General features: G+C 47.0%; 1 protein-coding gene across 2 annotated transcripts; it reads right to left on the bottom strand.

Moving 5' to 3' along the window:
• Positions 1-238: 238 nt before the first annotated feature.
• CUNH1orf100 (chromosome unknown C1orf100 homolog) lies at positions 239-19147 on the bottom strand. Of its 2 annotated transcripts, none has more exons than XM_008694864.2 (4): positions 19092-19147; positions 12845-12940; positions 8913-9085; positions 239-1302 (listed from the first exon to the last, which is right to left on the bottom strand). In XM_008694864.2, exons 1-4 carry the CDS (start codon positions 19145-19147, stop codon positions 1211-1213), a joined length of 417 nt encoding a protein of 138 aa, XP_008693086.1. In that variant the 3' UTR covers positions 239-1210. The 2 variants fall into 2 exon arrangements, with proteins under 2 accessions (XP_008693086.1, XP_040492013.1); XM_040636079.1 differs by having other exon boundaries at positions 8913-8989.
• Between the last annotated feature and the right edge of the window lie 2049 nt (positions 19148-21196).

Here is a 21196-nt window from a genome sequence, read left to right as displayed (position 1 = left end):
GGGAGGAGAGGGAGAGGAGAAGAAGGGGAAAGAGTCTCAAACAGACTTCGCTCTGGGTGTGGAGCCTGCTGTGGGGTGTGATCTCATGATCTGAGCCAAAACCAAGAGTCGGACACTTAACTCACTGAGCCACCCGGGTGCCCCTCTGTGTCTCTTCTTTTAAAACAATAATTTTCTTTGCTTTTCTATTCCATATAGAGTTTTTCAGAATTTTATTCCAAGCCTATCCAATATTTAATTGTAGCAATCACATTTTTAATTTCCAAGAGCTTTGGAAAGATTGCTCGTGTTTGTGGATGCAATTACTTTGACACATCCCTTGTCAGATGACAATGTTACTTTGTTAGCTTGTTTTAGATTCCTTGGTGTTCCCTGAATTGTTTCCTCTGGGATCGTTTCTTCTCTTTATTTTGGTCGTTCTCTTTCATGTTAGTTATTTTTCCAACTTTCAGGTGATGGTTGGCTCTTCACATCTAAGACTATGGCAGTGGGACACGACCAGAAATTGTGTTCCTGGGGGAAGTTTGTCAACTGGTAGGCTTCACTTTGGGGTGTTGAGTAGGGAACTAACTTGTATGTTGGGGGGTTACTACAGTCCCGAATGTAGGATTCTTTTCTTTGGGATCATTCATTTCTTTAGAAAAGACCCTCTAGCTTTTGCCTGGGGAATCGATGCCCAGTTGTTCAGATAGAGGTATTAACTCTCCGTGTACAGACTCTCAATTCTTTTTGTCTTTTATCAGTCTCATAGCTCACTACAGCCCTACGCTATATCTGCTTTTCTGCATCCAGAACTCCTTTAGGGTCTACGGTGCTGGCGGTCTTCCTTCTTGGCTACATCCCCAGATTCTCCTTTTTTCCCCACTAGTGAGTGATGTAGTTATCGAGGAGATTATATCCTGCCTGGTCCCCCGTATAACCATTGGATTACACGTAAGATGGCTGGTCAGCACCAGCAATGAGACTGGTGTTGGGGCTGATGTGAGAACAGATGACGAGTTCTCTTCAATTTGACTCTTGTTTCCCTGCCCGCTGATCCCCTTATTCCGAAAAGAATTTACAACATGTAAATATTTCAGGACTGTAACCATCTGGATACACACTTAAATCATAAGTAGTTCTGTTATTATTTTAATCTAAAGGAGTCACCTAAGAACTCCAACTGTTTTGTTCGAATGCCATGGTTATTTTAAATTTAAAAGGTTTTCTTTCAAAGCTGCCTCTCTTCACAACAGTACAACTCTGGGAGTGAATTTACTGGTCTAGGATTCGATGAAATTGTGGCTAATTTCTGGTCCCAATCTGGAATTTAAAACAAATTAATGATTTATTTTAAGACCATTCACTCCTAAATGGTAACATACTGTCAACAACAATTGTATGCAATAACAAAATAATTTGGCGGATTTAAGACGAAGGAATATATGCCTAAAATGTGGGAGAAAAGGACTTAGTCAAAAGGTTATTTCTGTGTTTCAATCCCTGATCAAGAGGCCTATCACTGAATTATGCCCAGATGTAAATAAAATTAAATCAATCATATAAATTTGCATTGTGACATCCTCATTTAGACCCCCAAACCCTTTAAACCCTACGGTATTAACGGGTCACTTTGTTTGACGTTTGTATCAAACTTCAGTTGTTACCATTCCTAAATTCACACCCAGTGGAGTTCCTTTGTACTTTATAACTATACTCTTATGTACAATCACGGACAGTTCTGCTTGTCCGAAGGTGAGGTTTCAAGGAGGGCTGGGGGTTAAACATACCGTCAGTCGTCTCGAGGAACCAAAAAGCAGAGTGTTCAATGACAGCATCGTAACACAGCTCTATGATGTGTAATGCTGTGCGCTGTGTTCAGTGTTTTACTTACAGTAGTATCCTCAGTAATCCTCACAGCCCCGCTGATGGTATCACCATCTCAGAGAGATTAATGAACTTGCCCGAGTTCATCAGATTGTGAGGGGACCTGACCCGGGAATATCTAGCCCCAAAGTCCCTGATCTTTTCACTGCCCTATTCCACCTGCCACCGCACCCCAATAGCATTGAAAGATAAAAACATTTCTTGGTGTTAAGAATGGGTAACATTTCACTGAACCCAGGAGTATGACCAGAAATGCCATCCCTGGAAGGATTTTTTTAATTGAATATAGTAAAGTGTGGACCTGTCTGTAGTAAGTAACCATTTGACTTCCCAAGGCTTATGGTGGGGTTAAAATAGCAGCTCTGACCTTCTCCAGGGTTACGTTGTGTTCCAGGGAAATATATCTAAGTAGTTTAGAAGTGTGAGGAATCCCACTCACCAGCCTTAGTGATCCTTGTCGTCAGAGTTGCCGTGGGGCGGAATGACACCCTCATTTAACTAGGTAAATTCAACAAACTTCTAGGGGATTCCTTCTGAGTCTACAGGCCCACAGACAGTGGATGCTATCAAGCCTGAAATATGCTATGCAGATTTGGGGGTGGGGAATACTATGGAAAGGACGTGTGAAGTGATTTTTAGGATTTCCTTACCATTCGATAAAGTGAAATTATTGTTCATGTGGAAATGTGGGGGTGACTTCTTTAAAAGTCATCATTGAAAAATAAAATGAATAATTAATTAAGAGCTACAGAGAAAATTTAACCAACTTGCTGAATCCCACTTATTCCAGTTACTTTAATAATTTAATATCATTTAATATTATCGCTTTGAACAATTTAAGAGATTTTCGAGGATAACTTTGATTATACATGATTATTACTTTATGCACTGGTTTTAGAACTTAATCCCTGTATGAGATACAATTCCATTGCATTAGGTTCTTTGTTTTGTTTTGTTTACAAATATTTATCACGGCACATGCTGATTCTTTGATCAATAATAATATAATAGCTAACATTTTTTGAAGGCTTGTAAATGTTACATACAAGCGCAATGCTGAAGTCTTTATATGGCTATCTCAGTTCTGTTAGGTAGATACTATTTTTATCCTTTTTGCAGATGAGAGAACTGAAGGGCGGAGAGTCTAAGGGTCACACTGCTACTGAGAGCATATATTTTATTTTTGAAGAACGAGTTCTTTCAAGTATTTGGCTCCAGGGTGAGGAATACAAGGGCAACTTTTGTCTGAGGGGCCATCCTCCTAAGCTCTAAGTTCTCTGAGGATAGAGTCTTCCTATCTTACACTGTATCTTGCACATAGTCTGTGCTTAATATATGTTTCCTAAATAAATGAATGAACCCCTATGTGCTGAGAAGGAGTTTTTACTGCAGAAGAATTTCTTGAGCAATAACCGTGATCTGTCACGATCTATATTTAATCTGTTTTTCACCAGTTCCTAAAATGAAATAAGAACTCAACATGACATGCAAATCAGTGCTAATCAAGACATAAGCCCTGCCCTTAAAATCTGATCACACAGACCGGTCAAACGGTCAAGAAAAAAAACCCCACACCTCGATAACAGTTTACTGTCCATCTTATTCGTGAGAAGCCCTTCCCCCAAAGACTCCTACAAGGAGTCAGTTTCTTAGTTCAGACAAATGCTTGAGTCAGCGCCTGCTGAGTTCTCTCTCAGTGCTCAGATTTATGACCTCTGCCGGGTCTCTTGCAGACCAGCCTCTCGCCTGCCTGACTGTTGTTTACAAAATAATCCCCAACCAAGGATCTTGCAAATCCATCCAATTCTCTACTGCTACCAGCTATCATCACTTGCCAAAGCCACTGCTTTCTAAACTTGGCTGCACGATGGAATATTCTGGGGGCGGGGTGGGGGAGGTTTCAGTTACTGATGCCCGGGACCATCCGCTCCCGCCAGGAGATCCTGGTTTCCACTGGTCTGGGACTGTCCTGGGCATCTGGATTGCTAAAAGTGATGTCACCGAGGTTAAGAACATTTAGCCTAACTGCTGCCATGGCCTCCTGACTCACCATATTCAATCACTGCCCCACCCGACTTCCCACCCTGCTTCCTTTTCCTTCTGCACAGTTTGAGCAATCTTTTCAAAACGCACTTTTAATCATGGCATCTCCACCCTCCTTCCAACTTTTCAAAGGTTTCCCATTAATCTCAGGCGAGAGGTGCCAGAGCTGAACATGACCTGTAAACCCTCCCCTTGTTCCTACAGTTACATCTCTCGAGCCCCATCTTGCTCCGCCCTTCCTGATTTCTGTGCTTTAGTGCATTTTTTTTTTTAGGTCCTCAAACATGTCATGCCCCTACCACAGGGCTTTTGCATATGCTGTAGTCTCTGTGAAGTTCTTCCCCACTCCTTGCCTAGTGAACCTCTAGGTCATTATTTCCTCGAGACTTGTCCCTTTCTGACTTATTCAGTGCTCCTATATCATCACATAAACTCTGCTTCATAGCATTTACGGCAGGTGAAGTTTTATGCTTATTTCTGTCCTGGTTCCCCACTGAAGCTTCTTGAACGTAGAAATTCTGTGTCTATTTTTGCTTGATGTGGCATTGCCAAAACCTTGCACAATGCCTGGCATACAAGTAGGCTCTCAAATTATTTACTGAAAGAATACAGATGAGTGAATGAAAATGCTCTGGACAGCAGGTCTATCACCAAACCCAGCTGATGTCACCTCCAAAATATCTCTGGAATCCATTCATTCTTTCTCATCCTCCCTCCTGCTCCAAGCCACCATCATCTCCGTTCTAAACTAGTAAACAGTTTCCTGTCTGGTCTGCCTGCCCTACCTCCTGTTCATCTCTAAACAGGGTCTTAGCAGCAGCCAGAGTGCTCTTTTAAAAGTACAAATGATAGGTGGCTCTTGTCTTTGGAACCCTTCCAGATTTTCCCTTGTGCTTGGACTGGAATCCAGGCGTCTTATCACGCATACCCTCACTGACCACACGCCAGCCATGCTGCCTCCCTTCTGTTCCTCAAACATGTTGAGGCCTTTCCCACTTTCAAGCTTTTGCACTTACTGCTCCTTTAAATGGTCTTTATGTGACTCATTGCTATTTTCCAAGGCTCAGCTAAAATTGTATAGAGGTTTTCCCTGACGGCACTATTAAAAGTAACCTCCCTTAGCTACACTTATCACCCTGCTTATTTCCCTTACAGCACTACTACAGTCTACAATTTTTTTTAAATGTCCTTGGTTATGCTCTGTCCCTCACCCCCCAAAGAACGTCAGCTCCATGAGAGCAGGTATCTTGTCTACCCCACCAAACAGCACAGTGGCTAGTTCATAGTAGGTGTCGATGAGTGAAGCATCTTATGGTTGCTGCTTCCAAGATGGACCCCAGTAACTCTCACCCCCTGGTATCCTGCCTCAGGGCTGGCTGCATGCGACCAGTAGGACACCTCAGAAGCGACAGTGTGTGGCTTCTGTGCCTCGGTCATAAAAGGCATTGCAATTTCCCCCTTCATCTCAAGGTTGCCCGTTCTAGGGGAAGCTACCTGCCATGCCTGCAGGACACTTGGCACCCCAGTGGGGAGCCCACTTGGAAAGGCACCAAGGCCCCTGTCACCAGCCAGCATGTGAGGGACACCCGTGAGAATGAGCCACCTCGGAGGTGGATCCTTGAGCCCCGGTCAAGCCTTCGGGTGATGCAGCCCTCGCTGACATCTGGCTGACACCTCGAGAGACCCTGAGCCAGAACCGCCTCACTAAAAGATAAAAATCATCATCATTTGTCTTGTGAGTCACTAGGCTTTGGAATGATACGTTACTCCACAAGAGATAACTAATACACGCTCAGTCAGCGGTTCAATGAATGGAGCAGTGAATATTTCAACATAAATTACCTCTGGAATTGGTCAGGTGTCAAACCACCGAGGAAGGGACTGTCTGATCCTGTTCCTGTCTTAGGTTTCCTGCCTGCAATTTCCAGCACCTTATTCTCAGTCATCTACAGATGCCAACTTGACACCTTTCCTGCCGAAAACCGTTATTTCTATCAGAGACACCAACAATCCTGCCGTAGAAGAGGAAGGCTGAGCAAGGAGCTTTAATTTCTCTCTCGTGAATTCTCTTAATACTGTCCTTTCTCACTCCAAAGTGAGAAAGTGAGTCTTCGTCCCGTTTCCCACAAAGCTTCCTCACTTCAAGAGCAAGAGTTGGGAGTGTGACAAATCTGGACGACCTGGATTGATGACTTACCTGCTTGAGGAAGTTTCCTAAAGTCTCTAAGGCTCAGTTTTCTCTTCTGCTACATGCAGGAAATAATAACACCTCCTTCACAGGGGCTCTTACGACTCGTTGCAAGCACGCGGGCGTACACACGTGTACATATCACTTAGCACTGTTCTGGGCACATGATAGAGATTTTAAATCCTGACAGCTATCCTAGAATATACGCTTTGAGTCTCCACTTTACAGAGAAGCTGAGTGTCTTGCCCAACACTGCAGAGCTAGAAAGTGCAGGCCTGTGGCCCCCCAAGACCTGAATCTTGCCCACACTTCCACAGCTCTATCCTGCCTGACTGCCAGCGTAGTCGTCTTCTCCAGCCCATCCTAAGCAGGCTGACCGACCAACAGCCTCCGAAGCTGCTTGGGTTCTCCCTTGCCCTGGTTCTAAGATGGCTCTGATTGTCCAAATTCAACTTTCCAGACTCCTTCCTTGAGCTCCTCTTCCATTCCAGCCATTCTGTCCTACTCTGCCAACCGCATGTGATCCCTCACTTCCTCCTCCTCCTGCCCGGCCCAGACAGGCCAGTGTCCTCAAGTCTGGCGTGCTCCCCGCTCCCCCACCCTCCAGAAGGCTCACCCCACCCCCACCATGCTCCTGGCTGCAGTGTCCCTGTCTGCTGTGTGTACCACTTCTCTGCCTCAGACCTCCTCCAGCGGGGCCCGGCGTGGGTCCCCACGGCTTCGTTCCAGACCCCATCTTCCTGCTCTGCTAGTTGCTTCTTAATCATTCACTGATAGACTGATGGTTGCTTCTTCCCGATCAGATTGGGAACACCCCGTGGCCGAGGTCAGAGCCTGGACTTGCGTTCACCTCCTCTCATGGCACCCAGCACGGGGCTAGGGACACAGGAGATGGTAAATATCAAACTGCTTTGGGGCGCCTGGGTGGCACAGCGGTTAAGCATCTGCCTTCGGCTCAGGGCGTGATCCCGGCGTTATGGGATGGAGCCCCACGTCAGGCTCCTCCGCTAGGAGCCTGCTTCTTCCTCTCCCACTCCCCCTGCTTGTGTTCCCTCTCTCGCTGGCTGTCTCTCTCTCTGTCAAATAAATAAAATCTTTAAAAAAAAAATATCAAACTGCTTTGCTAAACACTCACCTGGTTCTGGAGGTTTGGAAAGAATTAGGAATTGTCTAAAACAAGCAGGGGAGAAAACCTTTTGTGTCTGTCTAACTGGATTCCCTCGTAGCAGAGGAATTGTAGAGAAGGTCCTGTTTACTATCACTTTGGTAACTCAAGGCCCACCCAGATTCCCACAGGGGAGGGAAGCAGACTTCATACTTGGTCTGTCTTGAAAAGGCAAGCTGCTTAGCCAGTTTTATGGGGACAGAAGCACTGCCGACACCTCCTGACCACCGCTTCTTTCCAGCTGTTCAGCCCCTGGTGGCTTCTGCTCCCCCCCCAAGGCCTCATCCTTAAGCCCCTAACCAGCACTCCCATCCACCCTAGCTTCCTTTAATACAGCCCTCCCAGGGCCCCCCGTGGGACCCCAACTTCCACCATCCTGCACTCCCTCCTGGCACCTCCTTCCCTAAATGAGCTCATCTCAGCCACCAGCTCCCTTTCTCTTCAGTGCCCTTCTCAGCCTCCAGCCTTCTCTCCCCTCCCAGGCCCCAGCTTTGCACTGCTGGTAACCTCTTAGGCCAGATGCCTCCTGCCCATTTCCGGCCATCTGGCTCCATCTACTGCCCCCTCTCCGTGGCTCCACTGTCTGGAGATTGCCTGGTTCCATCTGCTTCCCATCTTCCTGGTTGCTGTTGCTCCCGGTTCCCCTGGGACCTGAGCCCCATCCCTGGCCTAGCACTCCATCTGGGCTGCTGCCCTTTTCAGGGGGGAACAGAAAGAAGGGCTGACCCTTCTCACCCCTAGCCACTCCCCCCACCACCCTTTTACTCATTTTCTTATTCTTGTTCAAGCAAAAAGAAAGAAAACTATTAAATAAATAGGAATGCAATGACCCTCAGCTGTGACGCAGGCAGTATGGCTTAAGGTCAAGTACAGAATTCTATGTCTCAAATGGCTTTGGTCTGAATTCCGCTTCTCCCGCCCACAGCACTATGATCTGGAGCTGCTTAATTACTTGCCTCTGAAGCTTGATCTTCTTTATTGTAAAATGGGGAAAGTAATAGTACTTACTTAAGAGCTCTTAGGAGGACAAAATATGTGTCTTCCACAGTGTAGAAGCCCCAGAAATAGTGGGATTTACTCATTTAGAAAGACTTTCAATGCAGCAACTCCTCCCACTCGCTAAAATTCAAAGCATCAATGATGACAGGAATACAAGTGATGTCTACATCGGTGTCCATGTCTGTACCCCCAGGGTCATATTGGGGGTGGGGCTTGGCTCTTCATACTCACACATGTTGCAACGTAGAGGGAACTTGGAATTTTTGAAACATGTCTCCAAGTGTCAAATAATTGTCATAAAGCCATTTAAAATGGGAGAATAAGAAAGAAAAAAGTTCCCTCAGCAATAAGTTTAGGCACAATAAGGAATCTGTTGAGTAACAACGGGCTTGGGGAGAAGTAGTCACACTTGAGCCCGCTTCCTACCAAGGACATTTGTGCATTGTTATCCTTGAATTCTATAGGGAGCGAGAAAAAAAGAGGAAACGGGGAAGCAGCCCTTAGGCCAGTCTCTAAATTCTTCCTCCTGTGCTAGACACACACAAACACCCTCCCCCAACTTGACTGGTCCCTGATGGCAGCGAGCCCAGGAGAGAGGCTTTTCTGAGGCAAGGTTGATGTCAGAGAGTGAGAGCGGTTGACCTGACTTACCTATCTTGTAAAATGGCAGAGAATAGTCTCTTTGGTAGGTGGTTTCTTTATACCATGGTTCACTGGGCTTTGAGTGTCTTCGGAAACAAATATATCGAATGAGAGTTTGTTGGTCTAGTTGAGGCTTATACCGACTCTTTGTCTTGGGTGGAATTGCCAAGTCGATGAGAGGTCTAAATGAAAATAGAAAGAACTTGCTGAACACCCAGTAGAAGAAAAACATTCCGTGATCTCATCAGCTGAGATCCATTCTCTGGAAGTGGCCAGGAGGCTACCAAGATACTACTGGCAAGACTCCGCAGCTCCAGGGTCGTTTTCAGTGGGTGGCTCAGGGAACACTATGCCCTGCTCCCCGACTTCAGCATCCCTCCTCCTCCCCAATCACAGGTTACAGACGGTGACCTGTTTCAAAACTTCCACTGGGTCTGCTCATGCACGGCTACTTCCTGTCCTCCAGATCTCCCCAGTGCCCTTTCCCACTGTAATTTTTCTATGGATGTTTGGTTCCCTCGAGGAATCGATACTTTCTTTTGACCAGATTCACCCTTACAGTGCAAACTGTTATTGGATGAACCTGAATTCAGTTACGACTTTCCTGTACCTCCACTTGGATAACTACCCTCTGAAGGTAAAAGTAAAGAAGAATCCAACGGTAACGGGGAAATATCTTTATGCTCTTGAGGGATTACACATTCACTGGTGCAACTTGTTGGAGAATACTCTGGTGATGAGTGTCGATATCTTGAAAAAGTGCACATACCTTGTCACCCCAACTCCAGAGATTAGGGATGTCAACAAAGACTTAGCTACTAGAACGTTCACCAAAGTATTTTATGATAATAAAAGAGTGGATACAATCTTCATGTGTAAAAAAGGGGGGATTATTTAGAAAATGATATGGACATATACAGGAATGCCATGCCCCCACTGAAAGGGATGCTGTGGAATTATAAATTCTGAGATGGAAAAAAGTCTGCAATACAGAATTAGGTTTACACAATGGTTTCAGTCGAATTTAACAATTTAAATGGATGAATTGTATGGGATGTGAATCATCCAAAGAAAACTGTTAGACCAAAGTTTCAATCAACGAAATATTAACAAATTGAATTCAACAATACATTAAAACGATCCCACACCATGATCAAGTGGGATTTATTCCAGGGCTGAAAGCATGGTTCAACATCTGCAAATCAATCCGCAAAATACACCACATTAACAAATTGAAGGATGAAAACCGTACGATCATCTCAATAGATGCAGAAAAGCATTTGACGAACTTCAACATACATTCATGATAAAGAATTGTCAACAATGTGGGTATAAAAGGAACATATCTCAGCATAATAAAGGCCATATATGAGAAGCTCACAGCTAATATCATACTCAGGGGTAGAAAGCTGTAAGCTTTTCCTCTAAGATCAGGAATAAGACAAGGATGCTCACTCTCGCCACTTTTATTCAACCTAGTATTGGAAGTTTCATCCGGAGCAATTAGGCAAGGAAAAGAAATAAAAGGTATCCAAATAAGAAAATAAGAAGTAAAACTGTCTCTATTTGCAAATAACATGATCTGTATGGAAAGCCCTACAGACTCCACAAAAAAACTGTCAGAACTAATAAAAGAATTCAGTAAAGTCACAAAATCAATATACAAAAATTTATTGCATTTCTATGCACTAACAAGGAACTATCAGACAGAGAAATTAAGGCAACAATCCCATTTACAATTGCATCAAAACAATAAAATACTTAGGACTAAATTTAACCAAGGAGGTGAAAGACCTGTACTCTGAAAACTATAAGACATTGATAAAAGAAATGGGAGAAAACACAAATAAATGGGAAGACATTCTGTGCTCATGAATCAGAAGAATTAATATTGCTAAAATGGTCATACTTACCAAAGCAACCTACATTTTCAAAGCAATCCCTATCAAAATTCCAGACACTTTTCGTAGAACTAGAACAGAGAATCTTAAATGTGTATGGACTCACAAAAGACCTCTAATAGCTAAAGCAATCTTGAGAAAGAAGAACAAAGTGGAGACATCATGCTTCCTGATTTCATATTATAAACTACAGTAATCAAAACAGTATGATATTGGCATAAAAACAGACACAGAGATCAACAAAACAGTATGGTGAACACAGAAATAAACCCGTGTCTATGTGGTCAATTAATTCATGACAAAGGAACCCAAAATATACAATGGGTAAAGGATCGTTTCTTCAATAAGTAGTGTTGGGAAACTGGGACAGCCACGTGCAAAACTATCAAAAATCAATTTGAATTTTTTTAATAGGCATTTGGTCTTGTAAAGTGGGCACCTTAAATGGTGGGCAGGAGCACTCCTCTCCCTAGAAAAGCGTGTCCCCCACTGTCAACCGAACAGCCCCTGCCTGATGAACAAGTCAGTCCTTGGTGCAGCTGGGTTCTGTGTAACCTTTCCTGGCGTCGGGTCACTTCTGTACCACCGACAGCTGTGGCTTCTGAGCCACATCCCGGTGACAGGCCCTAGATCTACCCCTGCTGGACTGGCAGCCCGCTCTGCTTTGGCCCTGGGTGCTTCCGTGGAACCAAAATAGTCTCCATTTTCAAGTCATACATCAGTGTCCTGAAGATAAGACTTTCATTCAAAGGGTCGGATTCTAATACTGGACCCATTAAGTTGGTAGAGGAATATATCCGGGGAAGGCAGGCCACGAGACACCTGTCGAGTTCTCCTACAGCTACAAAAACTTGTCCCAAGTTAGGACTTGTCCTAAGAACGGCATTATTTCCTGTTTGGGTGGGGGGTAGTGCTCAGGACCTTGTCTTTTCCTTCTTATTTTTAACTAGAAGCTTGCTAAAGTCACTGACTGGCGTCTGCACTAAGTTTCCCCCTTCAGGCTGATGTTGGGCAGGCACTAGTCTTGTCAGAGTCAAGGAGAAGTAGAGTCAAGGCTCCCTTTGCCTGAGCCATCCTGTGGGGAGGAGGACCGACACTCGGGTAGGGGGTGTTGGAGTCGGGGGTGTCGTCAGAGTGCACGGAGCACATGGGAAGAGTGCCTGGCGTGGGGCTAGCCCCGACAAGAGCTTAACATACTGCGTATCTGAGTTAGAACAAAGAGCCTGGAACTGAGAATCAGAAAACACGCAGAGTTCCAAGTACCAGCCTTCACGCCAACCAACTGTACCTCGGGCAAGACCTGTCACTTCCCTGGGGTGTGTCTTTCTCACTTAACAGGATCGGAATGATCTCTAACGCTACTTCTAGTTTCATCTTCTGTTAAATTAAGACTCTGTGCTGCTTTGTAGGTCCCATGGCTCCCTTTTCTGTGCATGGAGGATAATCAAGAATTGACTCTATCAAAGGTGATTAACAGAAGAAATTTGTAAAATATATGAGACGGTGAAGTCAAAATAATAGCAATTGTATTTTGAGTGCTTGCTATGTTCTGGAATTTTACATCGATTATTTTACTTAACAGATAAGGCAAATGATTCCCAGAGAAGGATTTAAAATTGCCCAAGATGAACCATTTCAAAAGTTACTCACATTGTGGCTTCTAATTACTGCGGTTTCTAGCCTAAGTTGAAACTCTGAATTCCTGGTCTTTCTTAAATTTTTTTGATGATCTCATAACATTCTGTATTTATTTATTGTTGATTATAAAAGTAACATATGTTCATTAGAGAAAATCTGGAAAATGGAGAAAAAGATAAAAAATAAAATACAAATACCACCATCTTACCCTTCAGAAAAAGCCATTAAGTTTGGTGTATTTCCTTCCAAACTTATTGAATCCATTAAATAACAATTATTATTATTATTATTTATTGTTATTACTATTATGACTACAAATTGTGACTCCCATTTTTTTTTTTTCACTTATCCTTCTCACTTTAGTGAAATTTTTGAACACTAAGATTTGGGAAGGTGTCTCACCTGGAAGGTCTCTTTGCAGTAGAATCAAAGTGGACCCTTGCCAGCTGCCCAGGGTAATATCCTTGGACGTCCTTTCCTTGATGCGTGATGAATATACTAGTGGAGAAAGTAAGAGGATGAAAAAAAAAGCAATTACTACAATGAGTTCTTTACAGAAGAATGCAAGCTGTGGTCTAATAAAAAATCCATGCCCTCTGCCCCTGGTTCCTGGCAAGGAGTTCTTGAAACCCATGGAATTTCTTGACAAGAGCATCTTCTGGTACCCATTTTTCAGGATTTGGTTCTCAAGATTCATAAGGAAATATTTGACGTGTCAGGTATTAAGTTCAAAACACCAGAAAAAGAAATAAGAAGATACATAAAAGCCCGGGGGCAAATGCTGATAATGGCCCTAATGTGAGAATGGATAAGTGGGCGTTCCTCATACTGCTTCTTCCACCTTGGGGGGGTTTACAAACTTTCACGATGTTTTTGTTTTTGTATTTTATTGTTTTTTTTTTTAAGATTTTATTTATTCATTCGACAGAGATAGAGACAGCCAGCGAGAGAGGGAACACAAGCAGGGGGAGTGGGAGAGGAAGAAGCAGGCTCATAGCGGAGGAGCCTGACGTGGGGCTCGATTCCATAACGCCAGGATCACGCCCTGAGCCGAAGGCAGATGCTTAACCGCTGTGCCACCCAGGCGCCCCTGTTTTTGTATTTTAAACTGTGATGATGAAGCATGTGGGGCGGGAAACGAATAGGCACCAGGATGGCTGAAGCACAGGGCGCTCGTGGGCTGGAGGAGGAAGCGCAGCCCCGCTGGGGAGGGCTGGGTTTTGAGGGAGTTTTGAGGCACAAAGCGGATAGGAAGTGTTTCAGGGCGCTGAACCCCAGAGCTGATAGGAAATGTTTCAGGGCGCTGAACCCCAGAGCTGGGGGGAGGTGAGGCGAGGCGCAGTGAGGGTGCGGTGGGGCCCAGACCTTGCCTTTTGAAAGACATCTCATTTTATAATCGATTTTCCTCGCAGATTACAGCCAGTGCGCTCTGCGGCTATTTTAGAATAGTGTGTAGCTGGATTGTGTTATTTGCAGATTTTATTTCCGAAGAGCGGCAGGAACATTACAAAATATTTGTTATAAATAAAGGGAGCGTTGTGTCTTGAAAGGTTGAGAACCACTCATGCAGGGGACAGGGAATCTTGGTAGCATTTTTAAGAAGGTTCATGACTTAGGGCAATTTTTATTCTAGAAGGATCTTCACCAGGGGCAGTGTGGACAACAAAGTGGAGGACAATCTGACAAGAAGTACAGAGAAGGGCTAGGAGGCCATTGTAGTCATTTACGTGGGACACGGAGAAGCCCTGAGCTGTGTGGTGGGAAGGTGGCTGGACAGGACCAAGGACACTGTGGGAGAAAAGGCTGAGGCTGAGAGGGAGGTGTCCAAGACAAGGACAGGCTCGCCCTTGGGCTTCCGACAGAAGGAAGAAGGCTGCCATTCCTCAGGAGACAGAGAGGACACAGGCGATCACTGTGGGGAGGATGACTTTAGAGAGTTTGTGATATGTAGGTCTTTGGGGACCTTTCATAGAGTCTGAGCACTCAGTGGGTGCCATCAGAGGTCCAAGCGAAGAGTTGGTAGAAAGGGTACGTAGCTTTGCAGGAAGCAGCGGCCAGATCTGTGTTGGGCGATGAGCAGAAGCTTGACCGCTGGCTGCAGTCCAACCAGCGTTTACTGAATGCACACACTGGGTTCTCCAGATACAGGGCTGACTAGGAATCACGGCTCGTCCCTACAATGCTCTTTATGCGCTGAAATCGTGATCTGAATCAGCATCAGTGGGGGCGCAGACGAGGGAGGGGTGCCTAGGATTGGGGCAGGCAAATAAGACGGGAAGAGATCCTAGGAGAGGGGAATTTTAGAAGCCGAGACGTGGCCAGAGTTGGGATCAGAGTGGAGTGTTGGGGGGGGGGGCAGTGGGAACCTTGCTGTCTAACGAGTTTATGAAAAGCAAGCGCTGTGAACAGGGTGGGTCTGTCTGTCTAGGCAAACAGGACCTCGGGGAGCTCTGATTTTCAGAAAGCCACAGACTGTCTGGGCCTGCCCCGTGGCTGGGATAATGTGACTGAGCCCCGAAGAGTACACATAACAACAGATTAAGTCATACGGAGAGAGAGGAACTGGCACAATAATAGGGAAAAAATGACATTTCTGAGTGCCTGGGAGTGGGACTTTCTGGGGCACCCATCCCGTTTCTGAAGCGCTACCTTGGAGACACTACCCTAGGGCCATGTTATGCTTTACTAAGAACCCACTGGGGTTCCAGAGCCACACTGGTTTCTCACAGCTGTGTGCTGTTTTCAGGAGGCTGAGTCTTGACCATGGATTCTTCCCTGGCATGCATATAGCCAATGCCTGCCCGATACAGGTGAGTAACCTACGCACTGGTCCTTACCCGTACTTTGTAAAAGTTGTTTTGAGAGTGGAGAAGCCCTTCTTCGCCAGCACCGGCTAACTCGCCCTGCTCACCGTCCCTGGGGAGTCTCTCTTGGTAGGTTTTGGCCCAGAAGCCGGGAGAGGAAGGGAAGGTGCGAGAGGGAAGGAGGGCCGCGTGGAGAAGCGGAAAGGTTTGGGGAAAGAATGGCACATCTCTTCGGGCAGACTTCCCAAGCTCCCCACGTGGCCCAGCTTCAGCTCGAACAGGAGAAAGCTCCCAGTCAGGAGGTTAATGAGGGGCAATGCCCAAGCTGGCCTGTCAGCCAGTGCTCCCAGAGGCCTCTCCTGAGGGCCTTGGGTGCAGACCTGACTGAGAAGCTTTCGGGGCTCTGCTCAGACCCATCCGTTAACTTGGCTCTCACGATTCCGGACTCTGCTGTAGGAAGGTCTTTCCTTCTCGGGTGGGAACAGGAGTCCTGCTTCATGTGATCCCCCCCCACATTGTTTACCAGTCGCTGACAGCTTGGCTCTTTGAGGTGATGTGTTCTGTCCAGACAAGAGCAATCCTCTCCCCTGGGACAGCGCACGTCACTGGAGCAGAAATCCGGGCTTAGCCACGGACAGAACTCAGGATACACAGGGGAGGCCAGTAGCTTTGGTCCCTCAAGAGCCTGGCCCCGCGGCCTGAGGTGGCCCGAAGTCCTCTGTTAATGTCTATGTTGGGCCTCAGGCTTTAGGAAGGTGAGCTCATCTAATTCCCAGTCATCTTGCCAGGCGAATATTATGAACACCCCATCACAGAACAGGAGACCGAGGGTCAGAGAAGTCAAGTGGGCTCTGCAAACATCACCTGGCTGGTAAATAATGCCGGAGCCACGGATCAAACCCCCATTCTCTGAACGCCATGGTACATCCGGGGTCATGACTATGTATGCGGGATGGCTTTTTTTTTTTTTTTTCCAGAAGAGTTCAGTGCTATTTTTATAGGAACTCTGGGATTCTCTCAGGGGCAAATAGGAAGTAGATGCTGTGCGCCAGAGGATGAGGAGAAGGAAGAGCACGGCCATGTTGGCTGGACTTGGCCTTCCATTCAGTGAGACAGGTCCCCATTGAAGACGCTATGGTGGCTGCTGTGGGCCAGGTGCTAGGGACACAGTGATGGTAAATATTGTCTTCTACCCGAGAGTTTACGATCCGGTTGGAAAACCACACCAGGCACTAACTCCTCATGCACAGTGAGTACGCGCTGGGCGGTCAGGGGCAGGCTTGGGGGAGTGAGTCACTTAGAGAGGACAGGAGCTAGTCAGCACAGAGGACGGGACACCGCCATGCCCGCTCTGCCGTCTCCCACACTCGTCATCCCCTCAAGGAAGAGGGAAGCCTCAGGTTCTCTGTCAGTAAAGTGGGGGCACACCGTCACCCCCCGGAATGACTCTATGAGTCAACCAGACGTTGGGAATGTGCTCGGTGATCCGTGGTGGGTGTTACCATGGCTCTGGGCAGGAGGAGCTGCCCCCCACAGCTGCCTCTGGGTCTCCCGGAGACCACCTCAGGCGGTGTTTTAAAAATCCATCTTAAGTGTGACAGAAATTCCCCGTCTTTTCTCTTCCACACCACACTGCGCTCCCCCCACACGAAGCAATCTTTTCGGGAGCATCCTGTGCTCTGCAAACCGACCCAGCCCTCAGCCCTGTCTGAGTGACAGGCCTGTCGCTCGGGGGTGACAGCAGGTCACATTTGCATCTGATACAATTCTTAGGGGAGCTGTGTGATCACTACTGCTGGTGAACCCTTGAATATTTAATTTTTTCAGGGGCCCTTGCCAGTGTGTGATTCCATTTTCCCTTACAAGGCCCCAAGGTCTGGGCACAAAGGAGGGACCGAATGCTGTCTGAGTGGAGGGAGGAGGTTAGGCCTTCCACAGAGACTGCCGGTCAGCAGGAGGCCAAGCCACAAATCTGTGACAGGACACTCACTGATTCATTCACGTTCGCTTTTTTCCAACAAATGTGCACGGAGAAACTACCACTTGTGGCAGTTGGCTCCCCTGAGGTGACGGTGGTGGGCGGAGGGAGGCAAATGAGCCAGCCCCAGGGGCCTCCTGGACATGCAGCCAAGCGCAGGGATCAAGAGCTCAGATGTTGGGTTCAAATCCTACCTCTGCCAATTCCTCACTAGCTGTGGGATTGTGGGACAGTCACTTAACTACTCTGTGCCTCAGTTTCCCCTCTATACCTCACAGACGTTGTGAAGACGAAACAAGCGAAAATGCACTGGGATGTGAGTGAGGTTGGCCTGTTGAAGGAACAAAAGAAAGACAGTGGGAGGGAGGAGGCCGACGTAGGGGCAGGGCCAGTTCACGGAGGGCCGTATAGGCCCCGGCAGAGTTTAGATTTTGTGAACAGACAGTGATTGCATTGTTTTATGCAATGGAGGGCTTTGATCCAACTTCCGTTTTATGGAGCGCGCTCTGGAGAACGGGCGGGAGGGGAACAGGAGGAGGCAGTTGCTGTAGGTGAGTGGGGAGAGGCAGCGTTCCCGTGGGGGACACATCCCAGAGGTACCACTGAGGAACCCCCTGAGGGGTTGGACCCCTACTGTTGCAGAGACAGGAAAGGCGTCAAGTAGACAAGGACCAGCTCCACAGTGAGTACGGTCAGGAGGCTGGGGCCCCAGCCTGGTTCAGGGACCTGCCTCCTCGTGGGGCTCTGATGGATGAGCACAGAAAACAGAATCCAGCCCGTCTTAGGACGTCATAGACCCCATGCCTGCTGCCCTGCGTTCCTCCCAAACCCTCAGGCTCCCCACAGGCTGGCTTAGGCCAAACCCGTGACCCTGACTTGGTTCCACAGAACCCCAGGCAGCAGCAGCTGAGGGAGCTTTGTTTCCATTTTTCCCAGGAGATGACCCACGGTTAAATAACCCGACAGTGGACAAAACGGATCTCAAACACACTCAGAAAGACCAAGGGCTTGTGAGGAGGCAGAAATCAGGAAATACGGGAACTCATCCCCGTTGCCATCCAGTTCCTCCTCACGTGGGTTTCCCAGAGGGAAGGGTAGACTCTGAAAGAGGACTTTCTCTGAAAGAGGGCTCAAAGAACATAGCATCCTTTTGCCGCCCCTCCTTCAGTAATTTTGGAAGCAGAAGGACTTACCTTTGTTGACTAAACATTGTTAAAAATAACTAGATACTAAAATAAACATGAGCCTTGCTCGAAACCATGAAGCCAAAGAGGTTGACCCCAAAGTCACTTGCTGTGTGAGGGTTCCTGCCCGACTTTCATAGCTACTAAACCTCCACAGACCCCACGGCTAGCGGTGAAGGGAAGGCGAGGTTAGGGTCTATAGATTATTACCCAGTATCTCTCAGCAAGATGAATTTAGCACAATAACACATCGAGGACTTCTTAGTCTTGGGCCATCTATGAATTTGGAGAAAGAGTAAAAATCCTACTTAGCTTCAGCCTGTGCGACGACCTCCCATATGGCAGAAGCACGACGTGGTCTGTTTGATGCCAAGCAGAGTAAAGGGACCCCCACTAAAATGTGGGCTGAGGCTCCTCATACTTCTTGCTAAAGCCCTTCCCAAGCAAAAACCAATATCCTTTCAATCTTTGGGGAGTTTGGAGTTGCCTGTTGGCTTGGATTTTGCCATGAGTGTAGGATTTTTTTTTTTTACAACTTTCCCCAAACCCCCCAAAAATGTCACTGGAACCTCTGGGAGGAGTTGTCTTTCAATCAGAGAGCAGCAGGTGAGCAAGTCTGCCCCCCAGATGTCCGTCTGCCCCACCGCAGCTCTGGATGGCATCTGCGTCTGTAAGGACATTACCTGGACGGGATCATTGGGCGGCGGTCAACAAATTCTCGAAGCCAGATGGCAGCCATGGTGGATGGGAGTCTAAAAAATATTACAGAGTGAAGGCTGATATTGCAAATGCATACACACTGCACAGTATATGGCATATTCTGTGTGTACGGTCTACACATAGTCCGTTCCCGCGCAGGAGCAGTCTAGTGCCGCCGAGTCTGTCTTGAAAAAAGTAACAGTAAGAAAACTGGAGAGTACACAGACTAGCCATGGCTTTTGCTAGACCACTTAGGGAAGGAAATAAACTAGTAAAAGGGGATAAATAAGTGGAAAGCATAAGCCAAAACATACAGATATGCTTTTTCTTAAGTAGAAACTACCGGGGTGCCTGGGGGGCTCAGTCAGTGAGGTGTGGGACACTTGGGTTTGGCTCAGGTCATGATCTCAGGGTTGTGAGATCAAGCCCCACATCAGACTCCTAGCTCAGCGGGGAGTCTGCTTATCTCTCTCTCCCCCTGCCCCTTCCCTTGCTTGTGCTCTCTCTCTAAACTAAGTAAATAAATCTTTAAAAAATAAAAACAAAAATAGAAACTACTGTGCAGGTTCTCACCCTGATTAGGGTGCCTTCCTACTGCACAAGCTTGCAGGCTTTGCGTTCCAGCCTCAGACTCCCCGGCACCTAGAGCTCTGGCTAGGAATTCGACTCCTCCAACACCACGGACTGGATTGAGACTCAGAAGGCAGAAACAAGACTGAGGTCACTGCCTGCTGCTTGGACCTTTTCTACTGGCGGGCAAGGCTGGGAAGCTGTGGTATGGTGAGTTTCTACAGCACAACCGCAGGGGCCAGTCGCTTGTGCTGGGTGTCAAGAAGCAAGTGCGTCGAAGGCGGTGGCTGAACCCTGTGTACCCGCGTTCAAACGCCATCTTTGGGAGTGTGGAGTGGGAGCTGCAGTGGCAGTGGTGGCTGCTTTGGGAGGAGGTTCTGGAAGCAGCTTCCGGAGTAGGGCCCAGGTAGCTGCTCCCACTATGGGTCAATTTTGTGGGGGTGTTCTAGAAGCTTCCTGGAGGCCCTCCACCAGAGTCTGCTTCTCATTGTCCCTCCAATGATTTTGTAAGTGCCTCATCATCTACATCAAACTTTTTCTGTTTCCCAGACATGAACATACGATACATATTGTTTCTAGTCTAAAATTCATATTGCATCGAATCACCTTCTGGAGAAGACGACTTGCCAGAGAAGACTACTCCAGCCAAATATTCACTTGAGAAAAAGTCAACACTGGGGATAGAAACTGAGTGCCTGGGGGACAGAGGTGGGACAAAGCCTTACTGTTTTACGGTTTACCTTCTGTGCACCTTATAAATTTTGTACTCTGTGTTTATATTATGTGTATATAGAGACAGCTGGGCCTCTGCATAAACATGGTGAGGAACAGTGTAGCAGGAGAACATCAGAAGGAGACCCATATTGTCCCCCTGAGGCCCTAACAGTCACACGTTACACCCTGAACCCAAAGCAGTGGTACTTGAAGCCTGAGCCTTTGGGAAGTAGTGGGGTTGGAGCCCCCATGAATGGAGTTAGTGCTCTTATGAAAGAGACCCTAGAGAGCTCGGGGCCTTCTTCCTGTCACGTGGGGACGCAACAGGAAGTCGGCAGCCTGCAGCCCAGCAGAGAGCTCTCACCAGAACCTGACCTGGGAGAAACAGATCTCTGATGTTTAGAAACCACCCACTCTATGGTCATTTGTTACGGCAGCCCCAACAGACAAAGCCCCACCCCCACCCCCGCTCTGTATATTGGTGATCACAATACCTCTCTGGAGGGGCAAGTGAGCAATAATGCAATAATGCGTGTGTGAGTTCTGTAACCCAAACAGCACCTTTGAGGAAAGAGGAATATGAGTTTCTGTGTATGGGCATGTATTAGGTGTCAGGCGACATGAATTAACTCACCTTCCAGAAACCCTGTGAAGTAGTTCTGCTTTCTTACTGACCAGAAACCTGAAGGACTGAGACGTAGAGTAACTTGTACAAGGTCACCAAGGAACCAGGATGGGAACCCAGTTGGCTCCAGAGACAGTTATCTTGACAGCATTCTGGGCTGTATTGACACAACCGTGGAGC

The sequence above is a fragment of the Ursus maritimus genome, unplaced genomic scaffold, assembly GCF_017311325.1.
Source record: "Ursus maritimus isolate PB19 unplaced genomic scaffold, ASM1731132v1 scaffold_2, whole genome shotgun sequence".
Lineage (NCBI taxonomy): Eukaryota > Metazoa > Chordata > Mammalia > Carnivora > Ursidae > Ursus > Ursus maritimus.
The sequence above is the reverse complement of the archived record's forward strand: the minus strand, read 5'-3'. Positions and strand labels throughout refer to the sequence as shown.

What these genes read in the sequence shown, in the direction of transcription:
- CUNH1orf100 (XM_008694864.2), bottom strand. Translation starts at nt 19,147, where the DNA reads ATGGCTGCCATCTGGCTTCGAGAATTTGTTGACCGCCGCCCAATGATC. An exon ending in CGCCCAATGATCCCGTCCAG is followed by an intron (nt 12,941 to 19,091) that starts GTAATGTCCTTA and finishes TTTCTCCACTAG; the next exon opens with TATATTCATCACGCATCAAG. An exon ending in TCTGCCATTTTACAAGATAG is followed by an intron (nt 1,303 to 8,912) that starts GTAAGTCAGGTC and finishes TTTAAATTCCAG; the next exon opens with ATTGGGACCAGAAATTAGCC.